The sequence below is a fragment of the Martes martes genome (assembly GCF_963455335.1).
Source record: "Martes martes genome assembly, chromosome: 3".
Taxonomy (NCBI): Eukaryota; Metazoa; Chordata; class Mammalia; order Carnivora; family Mustelidae; genus Martes; species Martes martes.
Genome location: NC_137890.1, coordinates 184,883,618 through 184,904,799, shown reverse-complemented (window position 1 = coordinate 184,904,799; position 21,182 = coordinate 184,883,618). Strand labels below are relative to the sequence as shown.

The 21,182-nt window shown below is 38.9% G+C and overlaps 1 protein-coding gene across 2 annotated transcripts in view; it reads right to left on the bottom strand.

Moving 5' to 3' along the window:
* SATB2 (SATB homeobox 2) overlaps positions 1–21,182 on the bottom strand; it is a gene marked incomplete at both ends in the record, with an annotated part of 184,687 nt that overhangs the window by 143,770 nt on the left and 19,735 nt on the right. For both annotated transcript variants that reach the window (XM_080799168.1, XM_080799167.1), the window contains one exon: positions 14,815–14,991. In XM_080799168.1, the coding sequence (XP_080655294.1) occupies positions 14,815–14,991 (177 nt within the window). The remainder of the gene's footprint in view (positions 1–14,814; positions 14,992–21,182) is intronic.

Here is a 21,182-nt window from a genome sequence, read left to right as displayed (position 1 = left end):
TTTTTTAATTTGCAAGTTTATAAAGAGCTTAGATATACAAAAATGGGGTCTCATAAATTAAGTTCTCATAAAATGCCATCCCAAGACAGCAAGTTCAGTTTTGTTATTTAAACTCAAAACAAGCTCCCCACTCGATTTAAAAATAGATATGTTCAGTTACCAATTCCAAAATGTCAATCTTTGGTTCATGCTTGTAAAATATAGTTACTATCAGTTTGAACTGTAGACTAAATTCACAGACTGGAAATACAATGCCACTGAATGGGATATTGGTTAAGTACACATTCTCTGGAGCCAGTTTTTGGTGTCAACCAAGCTTTTCCCCTCTCTGAGGTAAATTTACCTCATTACCTCAGGGTGTCTCAGTTTCCTCATTGGTAAAATGTGGACAATAAGATTATGAATTTGGGGTGCCTGGGTGGCTCAGTCGGTTATGGATCTGCCTTTGGCTCAGGTCATGATCCCAGCGTCCTGGGATCAAAACCTGCATGGGGATCCCTGCTCAGCATGGAGCCTGCTTCTACCTCTGGCTCTGCCTCTGCTCCTCCCTGGCTTGTGTGCACTCTCTCTCTCTCAAATAAATAAATAAAATCTTAAAAAGGGGCGCCTGGTGGTTCAGTGGGTTAAGCCTCTGCCTTCAGCTAAGGTCATGATCCCAGGGTCCTGGGATCGAGCCCTGCTTCGGGCTCTCTGCTCAGCAGGGAGCCTGCTTCCTCCTCTCTCTCTGCCTGCCTCTCTGCCTACTTGTGACCTCTGTCAAATAAATAAATAAAATCTTTTAAAAATATATATATTACGTACTTTAGGGGGTTATTATAAGGACTGAATGAGTAAATACATGCGTAGTACCTAGAACAGTGTCTGGTACCTTAAAAGTACTAGATATTAGTGCTTAATATTAATTAATAATATCAATTTTATTAAATATACACATAACATGGCCATCTGGTAAAAATTACAGTTTCTCTTTAAAAAATTAAACCATGGCCTAATATAAGCTAATTCTGACAATATTACATTTATCCTACTCCAAAAACGAAAGAGTCCACACAGGTAAAATTTTCAGAAAACTGAGACTTCACCTTTTAAGTTCCTACACCATTTTATTTTTAATCCTCAAATCCCATTCGAGATCTTCAATTTTTTCTGGGTAAGGAGAAGCCTAAATTTGCCAGACTCCCTTATGGACAAGATGGGAAGATTAAAGTCAACATAGCATAATATAATGTCAGGTCCTTCCTAACATTTTATTACATATTTCTGGTTTTATTACATATTTCTGGTTTATTTTTTTATGTCCCCTACTGGAAAGTACCTTGAGGACAGGGGCATTGTGTTTGGCTCTTTCCGGTGTCCCCAACACTCAGAACAATGTCTGGCACAAAATATCTGTGAAATGAATGAATAACATGACAGTGTGCAAGAGAACCAGAGAATTAAGAGAGACTAAAGATCTTAATAAAGAGCTTTTTTTCCAAATAATTCTGATATATTTTCCATTGCAGAGTGTTTAAAGCATGCCCCTTTCAAATAAGTCTTTTCCTCACCCCACAGGGAGTCACTGCATTACAGCAGTAAAACAAGGCATTTAAAATTGGTCTTTATTGCTCTGGTTCTGCAGCAACCACTCCTCAAGAAGACCCACCATCTGAAGCTGGTAAAGCGCTCCGAGCTTTTGATCAAGAACAGACCGCCCTCTTAATCTGCTCCAGGGAAGGGAGGCCAACCTTTACCTGGGAGATTCTTCGAGTTTGTAGGGCCACATCTTGGAGGACAGAGGTTTGCCTGTGCTAGGAGGTTTCCAGCATCTCATTCTCTGATTTACAAAGCTGACAGAAAGAATATGTCGGATGTATTCATTTCTCTGCCGAAAGTGTGGCAGCGAGAAGCTGGGAGGAACCTCGGGCACTCTCCATTTGCATATAGCCTGCAGCGATCTTTTCAAGCCCCAGTAACGGGCTTGTAAAACAGTAGTGCCGATTTGCTGTTCTGTCCTGGGTGATATTCCCTCAAACCAAAAAAAAAAAAGGAAGACAGAGGAAAAACTCCGTGCTTTTTCTCATTGATACACAAATACTTGTGCCAATTACCGTTTTTGAGCGAGCAAATGGCACTCACTCCAGGGCTTCCAAAGATACCATAAAGGAAGGAAACCAAAAACCAAAAAAAAAACAACCCACTGAGTTTCAAAGTGATGGGTTTTAAATGCTCATCACAATCTTGTGAAATCTCTCTAGCACCTGGGAAACCACCAAAGGACCAGGAGGATGCATTTCATCCCTTCCTCCAACCACCACCACTGAGCTTGCCCTAGTCACACTGTAGATAAGAGAGGTCCCTGGCATCTCAGGACCCCACCAGCTGCCTAAATAAATAATAAATAAACTGCCCACTAACTGATGCTATGCAGATGAATGAATTACTGAGTTGAAATGCGGCAATCATTTTAAAATACAATAAGACTGCATCTGAGAAAATTTGGGCATCCGAAGTACAAATGTAAAATGTACACTAAGATAAGAAGTGAAAGACCCATGATTCTGAAATTTCACAGTTTTGCAAAGAATTAAACTGAAATTATAAGATTTAGATGACAGAACCCTTATCCATTTAGAGAAAGAAAAAAGGAAACAAGGAATTTTTAAAAAGCATCTTAATATTACAAAACCCTCTACGGCCAAGAATTTTTTTGTTGTCTATCACAAATATCAAAATAGACTCTTCCTAGAGTTGCAATATGATGGTGTAGCACCAAGACTGAGAGTTGTATCACTGGGGAACTTTAAATATAAAAGATCTACCCAAAAGGTAATAGCACTATCTATTGTAGCACTTACAAGTGTTCCAATGAATATGCTTTTTATTAAATGAATTTCTCGAATGGAATCTATACTACACCTTCTTAAGGCACAGAAAGACCTGGGAATTTCAGTAAATGACAACCTTACATTTAAAACCTTTTTACCAATATATTGGTAAAAGACGGTTATGCTTTAGAAGGATAGAATAAAAAATTAATCACAATATAAATTGTATCACCGTATCACCAATTTTAGGTTGTAGGTTTCCTACTCATAACTCCTCAAAGTTATGTATTTTTAATGAGATATACTTTAATTATTAAATAAAAGCTGTATATCACTGTGGGTCAATCTGTTTAACCTAGATCATTTTACATGATGCCAAAACATAGAACTCAGATGATTAGTCCCCTCCAGCTCACGGGCATTTCACACCTATCCCAAAAAGAGAGATCAGTTGTTAAGCGTCTGCCTTCAACTCAGGTCATGATCCCGGGGTCCTGGGATGGAGCCCTGCATGGGTGCCCTGCTCCGTGGGAAGTCTGCTTCTCCCTCTCCCACTTCCCCTGCGTGTGTTCCCTCTCTCTCTGTGTCTGTCAAATAAATAAATAAAATCTTATAACATTTTTTTAAAAATTCACCAAAGCTAATGGCCACCATGGCCAATTGCCCCAAACAAACAGCTGACTAAAATTATTGCTAAGCACTTCTCTCATCATGGAAGAAATAATTAGCTAGGTTTTTAATGAATTATCTTCACTGATATGATTCTTTTAAATAGGCGTTAAAGTAGAAATTGCAAGGTCGGAGGTAAAGTGAGATCAGACTAAATTTTTTTTTTTTAATTCACTGCCCTTAACCGTTTTTATCAAGTATTTCCTACTCAACTTCTAGGCATCCTACATGTCAAGGTGGATGGGGTCTTCATCCTCTACAAATTTACAGATAGACTATAATTCAGTTGACCTTCATGTGAGCTGTAATTATCTATATATTTTAAATAACCCATATTTGTGCCAATATTTAAATAACCCATATTTGTGCCATTATAAGCAAATATAAGGAATACAGAACTACAAACATGTATATTGATATTCATCCCTTTTTTATATTTTTTTTAAGATTTTATTTATTTATTTGACAGAGAGAGATCACAAGTAGGCAGAGAGGCAGGCAGAGAGAGAGAGAGGAGGAAGCAGGCTCCCCACCGAGCAGAGAGCCCGATGTGGGGTTCTATTCCAGGACCCTGGGATCATGACCTGAGCCAAAGGCAAAGGCTTTAACCCACTGAACCACTTATTTATTTATTTGAGAGAAAGAGCATGCCCATGTTAGGGGAGGGGCAGAGGGAGAGTGTCAAGGACACTGTGCTTAGCACGGAGCCCCACGTGGGGCTTGATTTCACCACCCCAAGATCACAACCTGAGCTGAAACCAAGAATCAGGGACCCGTGGGTGGCTCAGTCAGTTAAGTCTCTGCCTTGGGCTCAGGTCATGATCCCAGGGTCCTGGGATGGAGCCCTGCACTGGGCTCCCTGCTTGGTGGAGAGCCTGCTCACCCTCTCTCTCTGCCTGCCACTCTGCCTACTTGTGCTCTCTATCTTCCTGTCAAATGAAAAAAGAAAATCTTAAAAAAAAAAAAAAATCAGTCGCTGAACCAACTGTGCCACCCAAGCACCCCTCATTCTTAAATATATATTGGACAAGGAAGTGAAGTGGCATTATTCTTCTTTTGGCATTTAAAAGTAGTATTTCAGGTTTTGCTCTGTGCAGGTGAGTAAGCGTATGTACACAGGCATATATGAGGACTCAATTTTATGTAGTAGAGGAGGGAAGAGTATAGGGGGTTGTTAGAGATTTGCATCAGCACAGCCACTGTTTTATATTTTGGCCCGTCCAGCTCTAATGAGGGCTGAGACATGGTTAACAGCAATTTTGGGTAGCTTTTTTAGCTCTCTTTTGAGAGCCACAGAATTTTTTAAAAAGCAGTTTGTTTGTTAAAAGATTGCTCCAAGGCCTAAAATTTCTAAATATGCACCTTTTTTCAACATTGCCCTTATAAAGAGAAAACTGCTGAGAGTCTCCCAAACATGAGAGTTTAATTAAAGAAGGAAAAGTGGGGGGGGGGGGGGGTAGAGAAAGAGCCAAAGAAAGAAACCAAGAAAACAATACAAAGCAAGAGATCATTTGAAACATTTTCAATAGGGAGAATATCAAACTTTCATTTAAAAAAAAAAAAAAATAAATAAATAAAACTGGGCTCCAGGAAACCTACGCCTTTTAAGCATCCTCCCTCCCCGGCCCCACCAAAAAAAGTGTGATTTTTCTGAATTCCATTACAAGGTTATGATTGAGCTTACCAATTGTTTATTTAAAATCATCATATTTGCAGCCATTTATAGGGTTAAGATTTTCATTAAGTTCAGCAAAACAAAAATAATTCTGTATTAAAATGGCAAACATGAGTTTTTGGAAAGAACTTTATTTCTTATTTATTTATTTATTTTAAAGTAGGCTCCACACCCAGCGTGGAGCCCAACATAGGGCTTGAATTTAGCTGAGATTTAAAGTTAGATGCTTAACTGACTGACGCACCCAGGTGCCCCTAGTAAAGAATTTTTAAGAATTTAAGAGAATGAAAGAGACTCATCAACCAAGTGCAATATATAGACCTGTATGGTTCTTGAATTGAGTAAAAAAAAAAAAAGGAAAAAAAAGTAGAAAAGAAAATTATAAAATGGGAAGTTTTTGAACATTGGATATTTCAGGACATCAAGGAATTATCTGCTTTTCAAGACTCGTGCAGTATTGTGGTTATATTTTTAAGGTTTTCTTTATCTTTAAGAGATACTTAGTAAAATATTTATGGATAAAATATGAGGTTTAGGATATACTTTAAAATAATCCAGTGGGAGAGAAGTAAGGTGTGGGTAAGGGCAAAGATGAAACAAGACCAATCATGAATTGCTAATCGTTGATGCTACATGATAAATTTATGAGTATTTACTACACTAATCTCTCTATTTTGTATATGTTGTTTGTTCCCAGAATAAATATTTTAGAGAAATGAAGAACTGAGCATTTCAAGCACTGAATATTCTAAAATGGAAGCATATTCATTTCTAATGATAAAATTTACCTTCAAATTAGCTTCTTTGTAAAGTTTTTCCCAATAGTAGGCTGTAAAAAGCTAGTTCCCTGAAAAGTATATAATGAATGAATGAATATATAAAACAATAATAAATAAAGTAAGCCATTCCTTTAAAAAAATCCTTTACTATTTTGGTTTTAAGTCTTATTCTATTTATTCTCACTACTGTTTCTAGTTCCAGACTGAAATTACTCTCCCTGTATAGACTGCCTTCAAAAAGACGAGGTCCAGATAGACACTGACAAAAAGCCTCTAAGTTTTAATCAGAAGAACTTGGATTCCAGCAATCGGTAAGTATGTTTTGAATAAGTAGCTCTTTTGAGTCTAACAGCTATTATTCGAAGTGTTTTGCCACCATGAATGGAACCAAAACAGCACTGCCCATGGGATGATGACTCGGAATAATCTGGAAATGGTGAACCTGATCGCTAAGGAGTAAAATTGTATTTTACTTCTGATAAAAATAGCTAGTTCATAAATAGGAGCCAACTTCACAGTGATACACAAGGAAAAATAAATTTCATGGATAAAGTTTAGTAAAAATGAACTTTAGAAATACCCATTTTCACTGTCAACAAACATTTTTGAATTCCTGTAGACTTAACACTGTGCTATGCATCACTCTGTTTTAAGGGAACAAAATAGTTTCTACTTCATGAGTCCAAATATAATTATTGAAGAGAGTAAACTGGCACCTTTTAGAACTGCATATTTTTCTCCAGGATAATCAATAATACCTTCAATCCATTTGTTCAGTCTTTCGACATTGACTAAATGCCTACAAGTATCACCCTCGCGTTCTAAAAAAATGGGCCACTGAGAACACAAGAGTTTCACCAATAAAAAGCAAACAGGCCTATTTTGAAAATGGAGACAACAGCAGACAGAAGTGGCAAATAAATAGCTTTCTTTTAATGAGGCAAAGCAAGAATTTTCTGGAAATTTTAACCCATATTTTCCATCTGGTCACCTACTTCCAAAAACTAAGAAAAGTAATTCTTATTTTTTTAAGAATAAAATGAACATTTAGTTATAAATTAGCACTAAACTTGTAAACAGATCTTATAGGTACTTCTATTCTCTGAACCTCAGTATTCGATATTTCTGAACTCAGAGGATTAAAAATCAAATAATAATCTATGTGCTAAACTATTTTTGTGTTATTGAACTACCAAATGGAAGCTCAATGAAAGCAAGACTCTTTTTCAGTTCCTTATCCCCAGAACCTAGAATAATGACAGGAACGTGGTAGGCATTTAATACTATTTAACTAATTAATTTGAAAATCAGAATTGCTGAGGGATATGCTTTATTCTTATATCAAGAATCATTCAGTCTTCACAAGTAGGAACAGTATATTTGAATTACTCAACCTACTATAAGCCTTCTATTTAGTTCTAGGAATTGGCTTCAATAGACAACAATTCTATGAGATTTGGTTTTTTTGTTTGTTCTTAAAGAAGGGTGTCTCAGTTGCCTTGAAAAAGTATCTATGTATAATTTATCATTATCAAATATATATAATCATTATCAAATAAGTATAACCCTGGGGTGCCTAGGTGGCTCAGCTGGTTGAGCATCTGACTGATTTTGGCTCAGATCTTGATCTCAGGGTGGTGAGATTTAGACCTGCATAGAATGGGGTTGGGATTCTTTCTCCCTCTCCCTCTGTGCCCTTCCCACACTCTTTCAGAGATAGAAAGATAGATAGATAGGTAAATAGAATCCTTATGTACTCAGTAAGCACCCAATCTAAAAGTCTTGCCTTTTAGGGCTTATGTCAAGGAGTAAGGAGCAAGCATTATTATTATTTTTTAAAGATTTTATTTACTTATTTGACAGAGAGAGAGATCACAAGTAGGCAGAGAGGCAGGCAGAGAGAGAGAGAGGAGGCAGGCTCCCCACCGAGCAGAGAGCTGGATGCGGGGCTCGATCCCAGGACCCCGAGATCATGACCTGAGCCGAAGGCAGAGGCTTAACCCACTGAGCCACCCAGGCACCTGAGGAGCAAGCATTAAATAAGAATTGCCTCCTACGCCAACTCCAAACTCCCACTGATCATGGCTATCACAAAACAGCCCTGACTCTGGGGTTGGATCCCTGGGCTTCAGATCTCAGCTCTTTCATTAATAGCCCTGTGTGCCCAGGAAAGTTAATTCCCTTCTTTGTTTGCCTCAGTTTCCTCATCTGTGAAATGGGGGAACGTATGACTTACTTCAAAAAGCTGTTGCAATATTTAAATGAGTCAGTACACACAAATCTTTTAGAATAGTGCCTGGCATACTATAACCGCTCAATTAATATTACTTAGCACTGTTAAAACTCTTAAGAAATCCCTTGGTTTATTTACACATCACAGGGCCTCATTAAAGATGTATTCTATTTTTCATCTTAAACCAAAAAAAAAAAAAAAAACAAAAACAAAAGAAATACATCTGTATCATAGACAAATTTTCACACTTATGGATACATTAGGGACAAAGTGAACTGCTTATCAAAATTGGGTAATAAGGTAAAAATAACAAATTCCTACTTATTAAGAGAATTCATGGAGAAAGCAGAATTTCATACTTATATATTCTTACTGATTAGAAAAAGAAGGCAATCCCACTACCATATAATCCCACCACCCACAATGATGACATCTGAATAGATTTCCTTTGTCTTTTTTCTATGCATATATGTATAATTTCACATAATTAAGACTGAATCTGGCTCTCCTTGATTCACATAACATGGTACTAAATGCACTTTTGCATCACTTTTTTAAAATAACATTTTAAATGATTGTATAAATTTAATTATTCCAACATAAGAAAAAAAATGGTAATTAATACACCTTCTTTTCCATAATTTTTATATACTCATGAACCCAAAAATAACAAGCCAGAAAGAATTTTTGCTTATTTGTTGCTCAGCATGTTTGCTTCTAAATAAAATTTTCTGGTTAAAACTAAATTTTACAATCTTAAGAAACAAGAACTAAGCTGGAGACAACACATTCCTGATCTCAAACTATAGTACAAAGGTATAGTAAACAGTATGGTATTGGCATAAAAACAGACATACAGATCAATGGAACAGAATAGAGAGACCAGAAATAATCCCATGTGTATACCCTTAATTAATTTACAAGAGAGAAGCCAAAAATATACATGGAAAAAGCACAGTCTCTTCAATAAATGGTGTTGGGAAAACTGGACAGCTATATGCAAAAGAATGAAACTGGACCACTACCTTATACCACACAAAAAAATTAACTCAAAATGGATTAAAGACTTGAATGTAAAACTTGAAACCATAAAACTCTTAGAAGAAAATACATGCAGTAAGCTCCTTGACGTAAGTCTTGGAGATTATTTTTTGGATCTGACACCAAAAGCAAAGATAACAAAAGCAAAAATAAACGAGTGGGGCCACATCAAACTAAAAATGTTCTGCACAGCAAAGGAAACCACTAACAAAACAAAAAGGCAACCTACTGAATGAGAAAAAATATTTACAAACCATTTATCTGATAAGGGGCTAATACCCAAAATATATAAAGAACTCATGCAACTAAAAAGTAAAAAAAAAAAAACAATCTGATTAAAAAATGGACAGAGAATGTGAACATGCATTTTTCCAGAGACATACAGATGGCCAGCAGGTACATGAGAAGATGCTCAACACCACTACTTATCAGGAAAATGCAAATCAAAACCACAATGAGATATGACCTGATACCTGTTAGAATGGCTAATATCAAAAAGACAAGAAATAACAAGTTTTGGCAAGGATGTGGAGTAAAGGGAACACTTGTGCACTGTTGGTGGGAATGTAAATTGGTGCAGCCACTGTGGAAAACAGCATGGAGGTTCCCCCAAAAATTAAAAATAGAACTACCATATGATCCAGAAATTCCACTTCTGGGTATCTACCCAAATAAAGAAAACACTAAGAGAGAAAGGAGGGAAGGAAGGAAAGAAGGAAGGTAGGATGGAATGATGGATGGATGGATGGACGGACGGAAGGAAGGAAGAAAGAAGAAAGAGGGAGGGAAAGAGAGAGAGAAAGAGAGAAACAGAGAGAGAAAAAAGAAAGAAAGGAAGAACGAATGAACTTGAAAAGATATGAACGGCCACATTCACTGCAGCATTATTTATAAAGCCAAGACATGGAAACGATCTATGTGTCCGTCAGTGGATGCATGGATAAAGAAAATGAGGTATGCACATACGCACACATAAGTATTACTGAGCCTTAAGAAAGAAAGAAACCGGGACGCCTGGGTGGCTCCGTGGGTTAAAGCCTCTGCCTTCAGCTCAGGTCATGATCTCAGGGTCCTGGGATGAAGCCCCGCATCGGGCTCTCTGCTCCGCGGGGAGCCTGCTTCCCTCCCTCTCTCTGCCTGCCTCTCTGCCTACTTGTGATCTCTCTCTCTCTGTCAAATAAATAAATAAAATCTTTAAAAAAAAGAAAGAAAGAAAGAAAGAAAGAAAGAAAGAAAGAAAGAAAGAAGCCTTGTCATCTGTGACGGCACAGATGGAACTTCAGGGCATGAGACTAAGTGAAATAAGTCAAACAAAGAGTATGATATGATTTCACTTCTAACTGGAATCTTAAAAAAATACTAATAAGTAAAAAAAACAAGAGAACAGATGGGTGGTTGCCAGAGGTGGGGGTGAGGGTGGGCAAAACAGGTGAGGAAGTCAAAAGGCACAAGCTTCCAGTTATGAAAAAAATAAGTCCTGGGGATATAATGTGCAGTGTGGTGATGACGGTTAGTAACACTGTATTGTACGTTTGAAAGTTGCTAAGAGAGTAAATCTTAAAAGTTCTCAAGGAAAAAGATTCTATGACTATGTGTGGTGACGGACGTTAACTAGACTTATTGGAGTGATTATTTAACAATATACACAAATATCAAATCATTATGTTATATATTTATGTCAATTGTGCCTCAATAAAAATATATATAAATAAAATTCTAAAGGTCACTTTAAAATTTATAGGAAGCAGAGGGGAAATAAGATGCCCACTTATAAATTTAATCAAATGTACACAGTGAGGAATCAAGTTGCTTTCCCTGCCACCTCCCCAAACCCACCATCCACGTTAGTGCCTATAAATAGCTACTTAAGATAGAGAACTCTCAAGGATGTGGAGAGATCCATAGCTATTACCCAAAGCCATGTGGGGCAGAACTGAAAGGATGAAAAGGAAAGAAGGAAGGGAATGACCAAGTTTAATTTGGGGGAGTGGGTAGGGTTACTGTGTAGTAGTTCTCTAGGTTAACAACCCTCTCCCAAAACTGGAAGGCTTTTGATTCAGAGATACAGACTCATCACGGTCTACCATCAAATGTGCTCGCTATTCAGTAGCACTTAGGCTACCTATGCCAGGCAAAGCAAAAAGCCTGGCATCTTTTCACTTTTTGCATATGCAAAACAGCAGGTCAGATATATCCTGGATCTCTCTCATCCCTGAGAATCACAGTTAATAGTATGTGTCCTGGGAAATGGAGGGTTTGGCTCAGTTAGAAGCACCATGCCCATCATTTATGACAGTATCTTTTGCCCTTATCTTCTCTTGAGTCCCAATATGTGGCTTCAAATAAAGGCTACTATCCCTGACCTCCATTTTAGTGGAACTTCTACCATCCTTTAGAAGCAAATATTCTTTCTTAATAAAGTCTCTCAAACTCACTTGGAGGGAATGACTCTCAAAAAAGAAACTGACCATCCCACACTCACAAAAGCACAGGTTTACTATTTTGTCATTAGGACCTGAGTATCACTCCAAAATAATGACATTGCTAATGTATTTTCTCTTTTCAAGGCAATTTGAAAATGATCCAATTCAATTATTGAAACTCTTTTCTGGTCATGCCAAATCTTAAATAAAAAAATGTTTCATGAACCTCAGTTTTTAAAACAGGCTCAGGATGCATGGGTGGCTCGATCGGTTAAGTGCCTGACTCTTGACTTCGGCTCAGGTCGTGATCTCAGGGTCGTGAGATCGAGCCTTACGTCAGGCTCCACTCTGAGCACAGAGCCTGCTTAGGATTCTCTCCTTCTCTCTCCCTCTGCCCCTACCACCGAACCCATTCATGTGCTCTCCCTCTTTAGAATAAAGAAATAAATCTTTTATAAATAAATCTTTTATAAATAAATACATAAACAGATAAATAAATAAAATTGGCTCAAGCAACCCACTCTCCTTGCAGTTTAGTTCTGCCCAAGTTTTCCAACATAGGAAGAAATTGTTCAGAAACGCTCAGTTTCTCTGCTGCAAATGGATTTGCTAGGTCACCCAATGACTCCCCCATCTTGGGGGAATTACCTGAACAATGAACAAACAAGATCACAACAAAACAGGAAACTAGACCCATACAAACTCAGACTTTGAATATGCAGTCATATTTTGTTCTACCTCCTTCTCTGGCTTTCTTTCACTCTGCCGCTTGTCCAGCACACAGATGACCAGTCTTTTTTTTTTTTTTTAGATTTTATTTATTTATCTGACAGACAGATATCATAAGCAGGCAGAGAGGCAGGCAGAGAGAGAAGGCGGGAAACAGGCTCCCCGCTGAGCAGAGAGCCCTACGCGGGGCCCGATCCCAGGACCCTGGGATCACGACCCGAGCGGAAGGCAGAGGCCTCAACCGGGCGCCCCCAGATGACCAGTCTTATCATGTACTCTGTTTGGTCTATAATAAATATGCAGCAAATTGCCAGTGTTTAATGGTCTGAATGACAACATAGATCTAATACATTCATTTCAAAATGAACAATTCCAGTTTTGCCCTTTATCCAAAACAGAGACCAGCAGCCTAATATAAACCTAAACAAACTGCAATCTTTTCCCCTCTAAAATTACAGTATGGACCTAGGGCTAAAACCTCAGTTTACCTACAAAAGAAGGTATTAGCTGTGATCTAGAGCTAACCTTCAGAATGTTGCTTCAACTTTTTAAAAGTGTAATATTCAGTATTTTTTAGCCATGGTTTTCAAAAACTTTGAGGAAGCAAATATTTGCTTTTGACTTTTCTGCTGTTTAATCTCCGCTGGAGACCATATCCCTTGCTAGTGTGTCTGCCTCACCTTGCTGGGTAGAACTCTCAGTCCACATCACTGAACGGAACAGTGTGGCTCCCTGGTGCAGACTTCCTGCGAGCCTCCTCCCTGAGCATGTGCCAAGAATCAAATCTTGGCCACTTAGTGCTCTGGGCTCCACATGTGAGCTCACGGCGCGTTGAGCAGCCGTGCTAACTGAGATGGATAGGCCTGTCAAACAGGAAGCTGGCACACCGGGACGCAAGCAGTGGGACACAATGACCTTTACATTCAGAAAAAAATGTCCCTAAAATGGCATGAAAAGTTTACGGGGGGGAGAAAGGAGGACTCCTTTATTTCATTTAGGCGCATGGCATAAAATAAAAGCGATGGTGCCCAGTACGCAATTTGCTCGGGATCAAATCCTGAATCCCTTACACAAGAAAGAAAGTCATCAGAGAAAGGAAATGAATCATCCTTTATCACGCTGCTTTGAAAGCAGTGGACTCGACAGTTCAGCTGTCGTTACGGCACCCGACGGGCCAAGCGCTCGGATTCAGACCACGCTTGGGCTCAGAGTGATCCATGGGGTGACTGCCAGCCCTGGGAAAACGCTCTTGACCCCTGGTTTCAGATGGGTCGCTCTCTTGGTAGAATTAAAATCTAATTTAAATACTTAAATATTTTTCAGACAGTGATGATCTGCTCACAGAATCAGAGTCAAGGGCTTGGATATTAAATCCCACGTCCTTGATCGCCATGTTTGTAACTTTGCATATATCGCTTAATCTCTTATCGTTTTCTCATCTGAACAAATGGAGGCTCTGACTGACAATTCCTAGGAATTATATGAAGAGGGACTCATAAAAAAAAGTTTGCAAAAATCTGCGGCACATATACCAATGTTGAGTAAGAAGAGTAATATAGAAAATTAATATATGAAGCAAGACCTGAAGTTAACACATTTTTTTCCTTTGGTTATAACCATTATCATAAATTGTACAATTCAATCATTTCAGCTGAAATACAATAATCATCATTCCACTGGGTCAATTTTTCTTCCCCATTTTTCAAGGTTTGGGGGATGTTTTTATGTTATTTGTTCCGCCAGTTCTTTGCCATGAAAGAACCATGGGCTTTGCTTCAGAGTTAAGCAACACAAGCTCACAACGGGCTCGCCGGGGCTGTACAATACACGCAGAAATCGTGATGCAATTTTAATGATTAGTTAAATAGATAAAATGAACTGATCACAAAGACACGGAGATTTTTGCTGCTGTTGTTGTTATTATTATTGTTGTTGTCTCGTTTTGGTTTTTTGCTTTTGTTTTACTGAATGGACTACCCTGAAACTACAGAGCATCTTTCAAAGATACAAAAGTTTGGTAATTTTTTGTACTTAATTAGAAAGCTGATTGTAAAGTGCAGAAGCTGCAGGCCCAAAGCAAGAAATAAATTTAGAAAACCAAAATCTTATGAATCATGTATTAAAGTTGGGATAAGTTAGGATCAGACACCTCCGCACTCTGAGAACCCCACTGTAGGGACTTAGAGAAAACAACAGCAACTCTCAGTGCCAACAAACCTACGATGATCACTTCAACATACGAGTTTATTTTGGTGGCTCTAGAGGTGCTGGTCAAATGCTTCCCGAAGCACTCAAACAATACGCTGCAAGAAACATTCCACTGCTAACTGTTTGGAAAAGATGTTAGACCTGACCATTCTCCTCCAACCCTTGTTTGGAGAATTATTTCAGGAATTGCATTCTTCCTCAAATCATGACACACAGAGGCACCGGGAGGGGAGGGGACACGCGGTAATACCTTGTGCCTGAGCTGCGGAGCTGTGGGAGTACCCCAGGGCCAGGAGCGCGGTCTCCACCAGCTGGCTAAAAAGCACATCTTTTCGAACCAGGACGAACTCTGCGTGTTCTTCTCTGTTGTCATATTCAAGAGAGCCATCCAACTGCTCCACCACACAAAAGACAGGAATCATCAAACCTGGAGAGACAAAATTCAAGAGCAAAACACAAACATTACAAAGCAAATCTCAGTCACCATGATGAGAAGGAAAGAGACAGTTATAAAAGTTACTCATCTGTGATCGACAATGGTTTAGATTAAACAAGCCTCTTAGTTGGATGGGCCTAATGGGAAAGCTGTGGATTTTTTTTTTTCCCTTCCTTATTACTATCAGACTGCAGCAGAATTGCCCTGGGCAAAGGCAGAAGCCCTCAGATTCCAGTCATTAAAATGTGGAGTGTGCCCATCAGAGGTATCCTGACTGAGACCCTGACTCCAGAGCTGGCACAAAGCGGAGGTCAAGGTGACCTTCCAGACCCTCATATCCTTCACGTCTATGGTTTTATCATCAACTAGGAATCAGGACTAGTATTTCCAGATCAGAACTGTTTTTGTCTGGAAATGCTGTAAGATACCTAGGAGAGAGGAATATTTGATTTCTGGGCCTAAGCTATCATGTGAATATGTCAAAGAAAGTCAATGGGAATTTTTTCAAGTCCCTCTTGTATCTTTTATCTAAGTCCAGGCAAATAGGTCATCAATGAGCCTGAAAATATCCCGCTCAGGAAAATCTTAACTGGCATTTAACTTATGTCAAAATATACATCCAAATGTAAAACTCTGTCCTTTTTAAAATTATTATTTAACGTATTAACACCAGTTACCCCTATTAAGGGAATTATCTCTTCTTGTGTTTTCAGAGAAAAGAAGTAAACTACTCTAAAAAATAAAGCAAATTAGTCTAGTTGAAAATCTGTTGAAATCTGTTGTCACTGAAATATTTCTCTGCTTTGTATCAAAGTGTGAAAAGCTAAAAAATGTTTAATTCGCCAAAGATTTTTTATAAACTGTTTTTTATTTTTAAAAAAGTCATACAGGCATTTAAATCTAAACATAGCCAAGGCATAAGAAGATCAAAGTTTTACCAACATACAAGTAATAAACATGGACTCTGCCCCATGTAATTCACACAAATTAGTATGTTATGGAATAAGATCTGTTCTGGGTCTTCTCTCTTCTTGCAAGAAAACCAAAAGTTATGAAGGACAGGTGCGCAAGCCGAGAGAGCGGGGAGGTGGACAATTGGTTGGTTACGGCTGAAGACACTTCACAATAAAGATAAGACCTCTGTGTAAATGACACGCGGGAGTCCTGCCTGTGAGACACAGAGGACACAGGAGTTTCTGTATAAGCCCCTCCCCTCTGCCTAGCCCCTAGAAGCCTCCTGACTCACTCTGATCTGGAAAGCAGAGGGTGGGAGCAGACACTCTGCAAACTACCAGGTCACAGATGTAGATTTTTGTTCTAAAGATAATACAATGGTGCAACTGGTTCCCATGTGCTAATTATTATTATTAAAGATAATAAGTATAGGGTGTAATTATTAAATATAATTATTAACAATAATAATACTCATTAAGAATTGTTATCATTAAGGATCACAGTAATTATTATTAAGCCAGCACCAACAGTCTAACAGGTCACACCATACCATTCCCCGGGACAACTACCAACTCCATGTTCACTCTTAAGAACAATAAGACAGCATTATTGTTTGTAGCAAATACACTATCTAAGGCATAGATTTACAGAAAATGGGAAATAAGGGTGGAACAGACTGATCATTTTAGACAAATAAGGCAATTTAGCCTGGCCCCATGATGCCTTATAAAATATTTTTTTTTAGAATTGTGACCCGTACTTGCCTATCAAATGCTTACTTATTTATGCCCAATTTATTCCCAAATGTAGGTAAGACATGAAATGAATATATAAATTACACGGCCTCCAAATTATCTTTGTGCTCATTCATTTATCCAATTTTTATTCCCCGAACACCTATTGTGTGCCAGGTAACCCCTGTGGCCTCAGAATACAAGTAGGAACAAGTCTGATGTGGCTCCTGCCCTCAATGCAGTCGAAGGTGCTGTAAAATCTTCCTGAGCAAGCATAATGGCATTTTACAGGATCTATCCATCAGAGTCCTTCCCAGCAGGGAGCAGCCCCCATTTAGACCTTTTAACTCTTACATACTGGTATATGATCTTTGTCCAAGGAAGCAGGTTGATTTCTACTTTCAACGATTTCAGCGTATGCACACACAGGGCCATACAGTCAGTGGTGCCATAAGCTACTTCATCACTAATACCTATGTGTACATAAGTTTCAATGCTGAAAATCATGTGCAGTTCCTAATGTCAACATCTGAGTGTCACACATCTGGGAATCACAGATAAGGCCTTTCCGCGAATCCAGCTGCCCCCATAAGCTATCATGTATCCATTACTTAGGAACCATAAATCATTCTCAAGTCTATGATCAACTAAAAAAAACCTAAGACCCTATTAATTTTTGAAAATAATATTAACAGTTCATTGAGTGAGATATGAGATACAACATTAAAGCACAGGGGTCTACACCATTCAGGAACTTATTTTTTGAAAGTGTCAGTTACCAAAATATTTCCTAAACATTTTAGTTCAGTGATTAAAGAGAGCAACTAATTGTTATCTGACATCAGAGCAATAACTTTTTCCAGTCAAAAAGCATCACCTATTTTGAAAGTAAGAAAGAGAGAGAAAGAGAGAGAGAGAGAGAAAGAAAGAAAAGAGGGGAGGACGGGAGAAGAGAAAAGGCCTTTGAGGTCATTTATAAAATAAAATAATATTAATCATAAATGTCTGACAATAGAATTTACTCTGAAAGCACATATATATGAGCGAGCATCTAAAAAATAAAGAGGTTATGTAAAAAAGTACTTTTATAGAATTTCATAGATCTAAACAATTATGAAATTTGTACAGTGAAACACAATTTTTACAAAAGAGGAGGAAAAACAGGTGTGATTACTAGTGACAACGGCAAGAGAAATGAAAAATGGTAAAACAATTCAGTCAGGGTCAAATATGAGGAAAAAGAAAATTAAGGCATAGGTTTTAAAAAACTTAAAAACAGCAAATCTCTGGGAAAGAAAACTAAATAAGGGTGAGTAGGTATAAAAAGAAAAGACATCCATTTGGTGCCCCCCTCACTCTCTCCAGGCAAAAAGGGAGAAAAAAGAAAAAAAGAAAGAAAGAGAAAGAGGGAGGGAGGGAAAGACAGAGAGGGAGGGAGAGAGAGAAAGAAAGAAAGGAAGGAGAAGTGACAATGGCTGAAAAGATGGGGAGAGTATCTGAAAACAATTCAAAAAATAAACTAAGAATGAGAAGAATTAAAAGGCAGGGTCCAATAAAAGAATAACAATGTAAAACTGAAATGCATTTATAACAAAATTTAGAAATGATCAAGAAAAAAAAGAAAGAAAGAAAACTCTTATTCTAGCGCTGTATCTGGAACTTTGGGCATTATTTCTCTTTTATTGTAGCACAGACCCATTTCCATATGATCAAGTAGGGAACTTTGAACCCTTTGATTATAAGCCTCGCTAAGCTTTTTACAATTGTGGCATGTTAAGCAGGTAGTTTCATCTAAAGGACAGGCACACAGTCCCAGCCACTGGCTAAGAATTAAGAGTTGTTCTGACAGTTGGGACAAAAGAGAATTCTGTTGTCACAGGGGCAAAGTAAGCAGGAGATTCCTTCCACTAGAAAAATGCATTCTCCCAACTGTCATTAGTTCCAATGCTCAAATTGTCATTTTCATTGTGACATTATTTCTGAAGAAGTGTGTGTGATGATAAAGGTAACCTAATCTTCGCCGCAGCGGCCAGGGGAGATGGTCAAACGTGGTGGTGACTAGCCCGATCAAATCCTGGCTAGGTCATTCTTTGCCTATTGTAGTGACCTTGGGTAATTTATTTGACATCTCTGAGTCTCAAATTCCTCCCAGGTAATATGCAAATAAAAATACCTACATCACAGAGTTGTTGTGAGGATTAAACACTGTGAAATCGTTTTCTGGCCTCTCTCAAACAATGGAACCTGTTTTCCTTTTTTTCTTGTTTTTCTTTTACTCAAAATCAGTATTCATACCAGTAATTAGTGCCATTTACACAAAATAAGAAACCAATCATTTTTTTCAGGGTCCATAATCAATGATCAGGAAACTCACTAAAAAGCTTTTCTTCAGAATAAAAATGATACTCATATGCATTGAATTACTTAAGATGTTCAATGCGCCCCAAACAAAAGGGTGAAAGCTTTAAAAACATTCTATACTCTAAAACTGCTTGCCCTATACTATGATAGCTATTAGCCACATGTGGCAACTAAAACCTTGAAATGTGACTAGTGATGAATGGAGATGTGCTGTCAGTATAAAACACACACTCAATTTCAATGATTTGATACCAAAAACCAAATAAATATAGCATAAATAATTTTTAAAAATCAGCTGCAGGGAGAAATATTTTGGATGCCCTGAGTTAAATAAAATATATCATCAAATTCAATTTTACCTGTTTAACTTCTTTTATTTTTTTTTCAAGATTTTATTTATTTATTTGACAGACAGAGATCACAAGTAGGCAGAGAGGCAGGCAGAGAGAGAGAGAGAGAGAGAGAGAGAGAGAGGGAGAGGAAGAAGCAGGCTCCCTGCTGAGCAGAGAGCCGGATGTGGGGCTTGATGTGTGGCTGGATCCCAGGACCCTGGGATCATGACCCCAGCGGAAGGCAGAGGCTTTAACCCACTGAGCTACCCAGGCGCCCCTGTTTAACTTCTTTTAAATGAAGCTACTAGAAAATTTAAAACAGTCCACGTCCTAGAAATATCATAGGAGAGCTGCTCTAAGCAATCTGCCCGCACCGACATATACAATGGTTTTTCTGACACATGACAAAGTCATCACAAGCTGATAACTAAGACAATTGTGCAATTGTCTTGAGCATTTCTTGGATGCCCCTCAGTTATCTTTCCTCGGTGTTCCAGATCTTAGGAGACCTGAGGACAGATGTGCTATTGGTTAAACTCCAAAATCTAGTGCGACATCTCTGCATCACCAAGGGAAGTATGGGCCATTGTTTTATTCCTAACTATTAATCCAATTTCTCTCATAAGGGAAAGGCTTCCTTCCCCTTCCCCTCATTTTAAAGAACAGCCTTCAGGAAATGTCCCAACACTGCCATCAAAGTGACCCAAGGAACAAATATCCTGTAGCGCTCTGCAGAGCTCACCTCCACAACGAAAGTTGAAAGCAGGTCCAGTGGCCAGGGTCTGGAGGACAGGATCACACCGCTTTCCACAAAGCCACCCAAAACAAACCTGTCACTGGCATGGCACCTGCCAACACACCACACACTCGAGCATACGCGCGTCCCTTTATCTTTCTACCCACTGTTAGACTATGAGGGGGTAGCGTTACTCCCATCCAACAACTGAGGAAACCAACCCTGGGAAAATGAGTAACATGCTCAAGAGAGGCACAAGGAGAACCCTTCAGGTTAGCCAACTCTAAACCCCAGGCATGCTGCTTTCTTGGGGATGGAAAACTACACTTGGAAACCCACACCCACAAAAATTCAAAGGCTTGGCCTTTTAGTAAAGGCCCCTTCACTGCTCATGAAGTCCAATGGGTGACATGCATCGCTTAAAAGTAAATTCCCCTTTTGACGTGGGAGGCACTGAGCTAGGCACACAGGAGGAAATCAGACAGGAATCTGCCCTTTAGTCACTCACAAAGGAAGGCTCAAATAATGAGTCATGCTTTAGTGGAGGTGAGTGGGCTCCAGCCTCTACCCCGGTCCCTTTGTCTCCTGGGTCCACCCTCACTCCTGGACCTGCCCCCTGAATGACAGAAGCCAGTCTAAGGCGATAGGAGGCCAGCCTTTCTCCTCTCCTTCCGGGGGCTCCTGAAACAGTCTGTTTCCAGAAGCAGGGCAGCCACAGGGCCCACTCCCTTCCCTGAAGCTGACTGCATATCTGGTTCTATCACCTGAGAAGGTCCCAGGGCTAATTGAAGATTACGAAGGCTTGAGGGCAGAGCCTCTCATATCTGCTCTTTGTATAAAACTCAACCTGGAGTAAAGAACCACACTGAGCAACCACCACAATCAATAAATCACAGAACCCTGAAACACTGAAACAAATTCTACCATGTAAACCGAGAGTGCATACAGGGTCTACCAGAGGACTGGGAGAGTACAGAGGGGCGGCAACTACCATTTCTTATTGCAGATTTATTAGAAGAACAAAACAATTTACTTACTCTAAAACCTCATTCTCCCTCCCCTTCC